This window comes from Eumetopias jubatus, unplaced genomic scaffold, assembly GCF_037043125.1.
Source record: "Eumetopias jubatus isolate StellerSeaLion01/CBP00866 unplaced genomic scaffold, mEumJub1_p1.0 scaffold_7, whole genome shotgun sequence".
Classification (NCBI taxonomy): domain Eukaryota; kingdom Metazoa; phylum Chordata; class Mammalia; order Carnivora; family Otariidae; genus Eumetopias; species Eumetopias jubatus.
In genome coordinates this window covers 29,863,140-29,872,500 of record NW_028274813.1, presented here as the reverse complement: position 1 = coordinate 29,872,500, position 9,361 = coordinate 29,863,140, and the positions used below count along the sequence as shown (strand labels likewise).

General features: G+C 41.8%; 1 protein-coding gene across 25 annotated transcripts in view; it reads left to right on the top strand.

Annotated features, from left to right (window-relative positions):
* The window catches only part of SIPA1L1 (signal induced proliferation associated 1 like 1), a 466,784-nt gene that overhangs the window by 351,361 nt on the left and 106,062 nt on the right, over nucleotides 1–9,361 (top strand). For all 25 annotated transcript variants that reach the window (XM_088024540.1, XM_028087081.2, XM_088024541.1 and 22 more), the window contains one exon: nucleotides 4,606–4,794. In XM_088024540.1, coding sequence (XP_087880666.1) covers nucleotides 4,606–4,794 — 189 coding nt within the window. The remainder of the gene's footprint in view (nucleotides 1–4,605; nucleotides 4,795–9,361) is intronic.

The following is a 9,361-nucleotide window of genomic DNA, read 5'->3' as shown; positions in this document are numbered from 1 at the left end:
CGAAGCACATGTAATATTTGAGTTTTTATTTTAAAATGAAATTCAGGTCAGAAAAGAAAAGGAAAAATAAAACAGCCAACAAAGCAGTTTTTGTTGTTGGTGGTGGTGTTATAAACTCATGAACAAGTTTGGGACAATGAGGTTTCTCCTTTGTTTTCTTTCTAAACGTGTACAGTTGTGCCAGTTACGAATTTATTATTGCCTCTCTGCGCCAAATTCACTTTAGGGTTGTTGTTGTGCATTAATGCTTAATACCCCCCTGAGGTATCTAGAAAATAATGGTTTTGAAACCAGTTTAAACAGGACATTTACTTCATTTCCCTCCTTGGATACAAGGCAGGTTTCAGGGGTTGGCTTCACTTTGTAATTGTTTCTCAGCTTGAACTCCAGGGAAATTAAAAAATAGGATTTTTAAAGGCATGACTTCAGTATCTAATGGGTTGTATGTAGTGGCCAGAGAGAATTGAAGAGCTCACATGCTCTACTGTACTTTCTGTCCACACCAGAGCTAATCATTAAGCAGGGTAAATGCTTCTGTTGAACATAAAAAGCACAGAGAACACAGTTTTTGAAGTTGGATGCAGGTGGTTGCCCCTTTCTGGCTTTCTGGATTTCTGTCAGCCTGTTACTTCTGGGGTTTTGTCCTCCTGTTGTCACCTGTTCCCCCTCACCCCACCCCTCCAGGGCCACTCCAATTCCTACCATCATTCATGCCAGAGGTCAGAGTTTTCTAAGTGATGGAATTCTTCCCCTACTCCTGTCACTGTGATCGGCTTTTGGAATATAGGTGAGGTTCAGTAGGGTGGAGTCCAGAGCCCATGACCAAGAAAGAATCCTTGAGACGTCTTTGGTGCAAAATGGTGGTTTATTAAAGCAGGACCCATGGGCAGAAAGAGCTGCTGCACCGGGGTGATAAGGGGTGGCTGATTATATACTGTTGGGTTGGGGGAGGTAAGGAAAAAGGGAGGTTTCAAGAGAACTTTCTTACGCTAAGGAGGACCCAAGAGATACCAGAGGCCTTGCCCTTGTCAAGTTAAGGTTGTTTTTCCCCTCTAGCAAGGCATTAACATTAAGATAGTTGGGAGATTCTTGGAAGAATGTCACACTTGTCCCACCCAGGAGTGGGGGGAGGTTGCAGGCTGTCAGCTTGTGCTTTGTGTTCAGCCAGCCTTCTGCTCCCTCATCAACTGGTTTACATACCCTCCAGCTTGCTTTTTGGCTCTTCCCTGTCTGGTCCTAGCCTCTTTTCTGTCTCTAGCATTAACTGCTGTCCTGAGTGACCGTGATCCCTCCGCCATGGCTGGTGGCTCTGCCTTTTCCACCTCTGTCCTTTCATCCCTTGCTACCTGGGCCCAGTGTTCAACCTGCACCCCCCTCCCCCAACACTTCTCTGGTCTGACCGTTGGGTCCGTTTCCTGCCAGCCCATCTGATGGTCCCTTGGGTCCATTGCTTTAGCCTTTGACGAGAACATCCAAGTCAAATGTTGTTCATGGTTCAAGACACCGCCGTCATCACTAACGTTTATGTTCAAATTAATGTTTAACTGACAACTCTGTTACTGAAGTTGTTTAGGCCGGAAACTTAAAGTCACTCTGGGCTCCTCTCTCCTCCTAGCCTCCTAAACCCTAGTCTGGTCTGTCAGCAAAACTCGCTGACTCTGTCTTCAAAATATGCCCAGAATTCAACCCCTTCCTTCATCCCACCACCTCAGCCTAGGCCAGGCCACCATCATCTTTCTCTGAGAACCCTTCTTCCAGCTCTGCCCTTAAGCCCTGCAGGGATCCTTTAGAAATGTAATCCAGATCTGTCATTGCTCAGTGCAAAATCCTTTAATGGTTACCCATCTCCTGGGTAAAAATCTGTCAGTGTCCTTGCTAATTTAGGAGACCATCCACTCTGGCTTCCTTCCCCTGAGGGGCCACCTGGACGACTGCTCTGCCTCAGGGCTCGGCTACTCCCTATTCCTCTGTCCTGCCATATTCTTCCCCTGGCATCCTCCTGGCTGGAGCGCTCTCATTTCCTCCTGACCTTTATGCATAAATGACAGGGGCCTTCCTTGGCCACGGATCTAAAATTTCTATTCCCACACATCGCATTTCATGTCTATTGCTAGGCTTTATTTTTTTCTTAAACACTTAATACTGCCTCACATGCTGTACTTTTTATTTTGTTTTCTGTCTGCCCCACTAGAATTTAAGCCCCGTGAGGGTAGGGACTGTTGTCTGAGTGGTTCGTGACTATACGTCTAATGCCTAGAATCATAGGTCGTGCTCTCCCTCTCCTCTGTAATGTGTATGTAATGAAGTGTCTGTCCCTAGCTTTCGTGTAACTTTCTCCTTCCCAATCAAAGTCACCCTTAAATGTGGTTTAACTGTAGTATCTTAATGAGGCTTTTCACAAAAATTAACTAACAAAAGTCCTTCGAGAGAAACATCTCTGGATGTCCATCCCTGTCCGAAAGGCACTTCATTTTCATTTCAGTAGGAATCATCAGTGCACAACATAAACAGAAAAACATAAACATGTATGTAAGCCTGCCAGTTTATGAACAAAACCTTACAGCATGTGAGTGATTTCAAGCAAAGGTGCACAGGGACTTAAAAGGATTCTCGTCTTGTTTCTGGAAATCATTAACAAAAATACCAGCAATGGTAGTGATCCAGAGAGAGAAAGGAGTCCTTCTTTTTTTCCTGCGCTTTGGCTTCCTTGAGGTGAGCTGCTGTCTTTCTGTGGTACAGGTTTAGCACTCCTGGTCTTGGATTCTCGACGGAAGGGACTTCCAGCCTCTGTAGCTTCCTGTCTTCAGGCTCAGGTGATCTCAGGGAAGGCGGAGCACAGTAATGTGCTTGTCCAGCAGTTTCCCATGCTTTAAAAACACGAAAGAAAGGCCCAGAAACCATTTCGGTCAAATTAGGTATTAAATCATAGGAAAAATGATGTTTTTTACACAAGTGTTACTTGAAAACAAATTATTTATAAATGAAAGATATTAATTAAATGAATAGTACCTTGTTCTTGTATTGAGAGCAAGACGCTGGTAAATTTTGCTTTTCCTACCCTCCTCTCTCTTCCGCATCAGTTGGCAAACGTTAGAGATTTGACTTCCCTGGTGATTGTTCCTTTGGTTTCCATTTCCCTGCTAACCGTTTATCATGTCCCCTTTGCCTGATTTCCGAGACTCTTACAGCTTCCTTCCAGCTGTATTGTCTGCCTGTGGCTTCTTCCTCCTGCCGTTCATCGTAGATACACATCTTCTTCCCCGTTCAAACAAGGTCTGCGGCTGCCTGTTGGAGCCTGACGGGGTGCACACCCCTCAGGTACGCACTCCTGCTCTGTTCCCCCCCCAGCTCCCCCACCCCCCACCTGCCGGCTCCCCCCTCACCTGCCGGCTCCCCTAGCCGCCCTCCCGCGCTCTCCTCAGATCGCACTCCGCCATAGCGGTGGCTCTTGCCGCCCCACGTCCGGTTCTTCCTTATCTCTGTACCTGCGTACCTTCGCTCTCTGACGTGCTCTTTTACAAATCCCCCCCACCCCGACTTCATGGCCCCTTTTTAGTGCCACGCCTTCCATGAGGGACTTTTCTTATGCACTGAGCCACAACGCCCCAGCTTCTGCTCTCGGACCCTCTTAGGACCCGAACTTGTTCCACTCTTAGCAAATACAGCCTTCCGGATTGCGGCTGTGGTTCTGCCCCGTCGCGGGCCTGCACAGCGCACCTGGCCCTCAGCACGCACGCCTTCCTCTGTCCGCCCTCGCCACACCTGCTGCAGTTCGGTGCGTCCCGACCTGCCGGTTTGGTGGGAAGGTGTTTGGTGATGGGGTTTTTTCTTAGGTCATCGTACCATGTTTACATTATATTAACAGCTTTGCCGCATGACACGTTTTAGGAATTAAGACTGCTCTAGGCTTCATATTTTCTCCAACAAATCATTACATAGAAAAATTTTTTTGGTTATGTTTATATTTCATACTAATGGAAAGCGTTTTAAGAAGGGGAAATCCAAAGTGATTTCCAGTGCTGTTGACTCTGCTACTGTACTAAGTACAGTCATGGTCTTATTGTCATTGCATTAGGGGATATAAGTAGTTTATGCTTGTCAGCAGTATGTTATGAATTTAAAACTTTATCCTTCCCCTTATCTTTGTAACAAAATAATGTAATAAATTTTGTAATAAAATAATGTAATGTAAAATAATGTGTAATAAAATAATGTAAAATAAAAAAAGGTATAACGTCTAAATCCTTCAGATATTTCTCTGGGATAGCTCCTTCTTGATTTGGTTAGTGGCATTTTACAGCCATATAGACCCTGATCTTATTGAGCTCTTTAAGGAAATGGCCTTACTTGATTTTTAAGTCGGTGTCCTGGAAGGCTTGATGATGAGTTCCTTTGGACTTGCCTGGGTCTTGGAAGCATTGGCCTCTTTTCATTAGGGAGTTCTTCTATCACTCCCTTCATTCTTTCTCCCTCACCTGCTTCCCCTTCAGAAGTCGTTCCCAGCTCCTCAGCAGCACCTTAACCTAGGCCGTCAGTGCATTCGATGTATTTACACCTCTCCCACACCCAGAGAGCCCTCAGCCGAGCACATGTCTTGTCTTTCAGCTCATGACACTGAGAGGCTCAGTCCTGGAGGATGCCATTCCCTCAACGGCAAAGCACTCGACAGCCAGAGGACTGCCCCTGAAGGAAGTGCTGGAGCACGTGATTCCTGAGCTCAATGTCCAGTGCCTGAGGTTGGCCTTCAACACTCCCAAGGTCACAGAGCAGCTCATGAAACTGGATGAACAAGGGGTGAGTTTGGCTTCTGTTGGAAGACATTCTTGCTGCTCAGATTAACTGCTAGTTTCCAGAATACAGACCTTGATACTTCCTTTTGGACAGGGCGAACTGATACCATTTATCTCAGTGTGGTCTTTTTGCAATTACTCATTTTCTTCTTAACTCTCTGAACGTTTCTCATCTGATGAAATTTTCTACGTCTGAATTGGTAGATATGGTTCTTAAACTGTGTTCAGCTCTTTCAGTATGAAATCTTCCATAAATGCAGTGAATTTTTCAGATACTCTAGGAATAAGTAGCAGCAATAAGAGGCTCTGTTTTAAGTGCCTTAAGTATGTTACCCCTTTTACTCTCCCAACCCTATGAGAATGGCACCATTATTATCTCCATTTTAGAGGTGAGGACCCTGAGGCACAAGGAGATTGAGTAGTAAGCCCAAGTTCACACAGTTAATAAGTTTGAAGCCTCTGCTGTTAGCCACTATACCACGCTGTTCTTAGACGCTTCAGTTTTGAAGTCTATTTATACCACCAAGATGTATTCTAGCCAAGATTTCTAAATACAGAATTTTAAAAATTTGTGTCCTAATTAGTCACAAAAGGAAAATTCTCAAGATTTTCTCACTTCCATACTTCCTGTACCTTAATGTGTGGCCCTTTGGTCAAGAGGCAGATGGTTGATAGGATAATCCATACAGAAACAGCATAAGGGTAGAGGATGAAAAGTTATACTCTGGAAAATCCACTAAACGGGGATATGCCCACATTCTGCTTCGAATAGTTTGAGCATCTGGGCTAGTTGTGTTAGATGCTGTATTTATATACTCTGACTCTCTCTTTGAACATCTTTGAACATTTCAGCCATATTACATCCTGGCAGTATGACTAATAATAGCTTTACTATTGCATTAAAAAAAATTCCTCCAAACATAAAATTGTTCCACTTACTGAATGCCATTTTATGAACAAATTTCGATGGCATCTCCTTAATTAACCAAAAATTCAGACATTAAAATGAATAGGAGTTTTTAAAAAATCCATTTTAAGGTATGTTCTTTTCACTCAGCTAGTAGGGATATATTAGCAACCAATGGCTGGACACAACTCTATTCATTGCTCTCTCTGTCCATTCATTTTACTTGTCAGAGAGCCCAGCTGATGTCTGTTCTGTACATAGATTTCAAGGGGGCTCTGCTTGTCCGTGTTTATAACATGCAAATTGGGCACACTTGGAATGCTTCAGAAGACTGCTGATGCTTAACTGTTTGGGGGCTGTTTTCCAGTAAATGTTCTGAACATTCAGTGTAACAGAGAAGGAATAGAAAAATGAGGATTAGGTTCAGCTTTATGGATTCAGTCTTTTCACTTACTGTGCTTTTCAAGGAGAATTATATTTAGACACTGATAATGTAATCACAAATTGAACATTCTAAATCCTACATTGGAACAGGTTTTTTTATAGAAGGGAGTTATTTTTTGCCATTTTCCCCTTTGTTGTACCCATATTCGCTAAAAACTGGGTGCCCTAATTAAAGACATCTTGTGTGGTCTCTGGCCCATTTTATGCCCTCTCTTAGTGATGAACACTTTCTGGTCCCATCAACGTAGAAAAGATAAGAACACTATATAGTGAGTTTAACTTAAAGCTAAATTTATTTAATTCACAGAACTGCCCATTCTAAAATTATGGGCTTCTTCTTCTTAGGGGGTATTAAAATATCCTTTCCTTCATAAATTTTGCTGATAATATGTGTTAGTTATTTTCTTTAATGCCTTTCCTCTGAGAAATTAAAATTTGGCAACCTAGGGTAGTCTCCCGGTTTTATTTTGGAAATTTTATTAGGCAGTAGAACCTAAAAGTTTAAAGCCTGCTATTCTATATATGCAGCTCTAAATCTGGACTAAGAGGCACCCCCCCGCCCCCCGCTCCCTTGGCCTCTGTCTTTTCATTTATATCTCCATAGCATTCAAAGCCAGGATTGTGCTGATAAAAAGCAGATGACACGCATACTTGAGTGTTTAGTCTGGGGAGTCACTTTTTTGGTAGGAAATCTCATTAATGCCTTGGAATCATTTTGAGAAAATGATTATTTTCATGCCTTTCATACAGATTTTTAAAAAGAAATGCATATAAGTGCAGTAGATTACGCATTTGAATCATTGCAAAGCATTTTCTGTTTCCATCCATGTCTTCATTTTTAAAAATTTCATGCTTTGTACATTCTTATATTTAAAAAAAATTCATAGAGTGGTATCAGGAAACTAGACTCACTGAAAAGGACTTCTAGATCTCCCCTTAAGTTTTATTTAAACAATTCCTTTATCTTTTTTCCTTTAAACAGCTTATATGATTATGCTTGGAAAAAGAAAACACTATTTGCTTGCTTCATTGTGACATTTTGCCTTTCAGATCTCTGGTGCTTTATTTTTTCATTTTACCGCTCTTAAAAAGCTGAAATGAATAGGACAAATTAAAATTATATCTAATACATATAAGAAAGCATTTCACAAAAATATGAGAATGTGTTTTTCATCTGATTAGACTGATATGTTTGCAGGAACTGAAGGTAGGCATTTTAATTCCTGAAGTTTTATAAAATGAATATATGCTAATCCACGTTGTATATGTGGCTTATCCAAGCTTTCACATTTTCCTTCCTGATGCCTTTCTGGGCCTCTCACTATTTATTGATGTCCATTTCCATCTTCCTATATAGGGCAATACCCTACCAGTGATTTCACACTGTCAAGAATTTAGAACAAACTGTGATTCAGAAACTTGGGATCAACTCTGGATTTAGTTTATCCATCTTGGTCCTAGATTTTCACTTATTCAATAATTGAGAGCATCATTTATGATAAAAACAAATTAGATCAGCATGCATGTTTACTTATTGCACTGCTGTAAGCACTTTACCACATGTCCTCATTTACTCCTTCGAGTGCCCTGCACAGGGCTTCTAATCATTGGCCCATTTTACAGTTGAGAAGATTGAGACTTCAAGAAGTTCTCAGTGCTGTTTTCCCTTACTAGTCCTGAACACTGGGTACACGTATTTGCAGAATACTGCCCTTTGTTTTTACAATTTGCAAGTTTTTATACTTCTGCATGTCTTGAGTTATTTAGATACGCAAAACTATGCTGTGAAGTATCAGGAATTTCATGATCTATTCAACCCAACTTTTTAATAAACGGCTAATAGTTACTTTTAAATTTGCCATGTCAAAGCCATTTTCTTCATCAGTCATTTAAAAAACACCTTTATCTCATCTACTCTGTGCAAGGGGAATGAAAAGCCACCATGCCGGGCACATGGTGCGTACCGAAGAACTATTAGCTGTGGTTGATAACAATATAATAATAGCTTGTTAGAAGGCCGCTGCTGCACTATCTCATTTAACCTTTGTGAGCCTCCCGTGAGAGAATTGCTGGTACAGACTGTGTAATATGTGATGTTCCCGGTCATAAGTAAGCACAACTGTTTCAAATCTAGTAAGTGCTTATTGAGAACCACTCTTGGTGGATTGTTAAATACTCTGGAGAATAAATAGGCTAGTAAGACACAGTCCTTACCCATGAAGGAGACAAGGTCATAAATTACTATAATGAAAGTCAGGTTTAATATAATGAATATAATGAGAGAATTGCAAACAAAGAGCAGTGGAGGTGCAGGCCAACAGGGCCAAGTCATGATTGGTTAGGCCCATTCCCAAGATGGGCCATGGAAGGGAGGAGGATTTCCTCGGGCCCGAGACCCAGCAAGGTGGTGGTCGAGACTCAGAACAGGAAGAACCAAGCACAGAGGGATGAAAGCAGAGTGTGGTTATGGCAGCGGGCAGTCTAGCTGCACAGGCGTGTGAGACACATGTAAGAGAGTAACAAACATAGGTATTTTTTTTATTGAGCAGTGACTAAGCCAGGCACCCTGTGAAGCAATTTACATGCATTATTTTAATTAGTCCTCAGAATCCTTTGATACCAGTGCTATCACTGAGGCACAAAGAAGCTGAAAGACCCCACCATTCACAATTAGGGTCTGGTGGAGGCAGGCCTTGAATCCAAGCATTCAGGTTCCAGAGCCTGCACTCTTTACGCAATGCACTGAACACCCCATCCTCCTCTCCCTCCTGCGAGTGGGAGAAGAAACTGTGGAAAGACAGCTCCAAGCATTACTGCTGCTGGCTTTGGTGCCCAATATTAAGTAGAACATATTAAAGTACAATTTCCAGTTTGCAGTCGAAAAAATTGGTAGTCCTGTTTTCATAGGAAATGTCAAGTTTCATGTACACGGTAGTGGTTTTACTTAAATGAGTATCTCCACTGTTTTTCTAGATAATTATTAAAAATGCAAAAAAATGAAAATATTTATTGGGCTTTCTATTCCTTAAAAACTTAACCCTTCAAGTTACTGAAGTTAAAGGGGAAAACGATCATATCTAATTAGGTCTGCAATATTTATTTCAAGAAGCAATGTTATTTGATAATGAATAGCACTGGTTCTTTGATTAAGGATGTGGATGAAATTCTCTGCTGACTTAGCCTGTGCATTGCCATGTTGCATTATTTTACTGAGGATAAA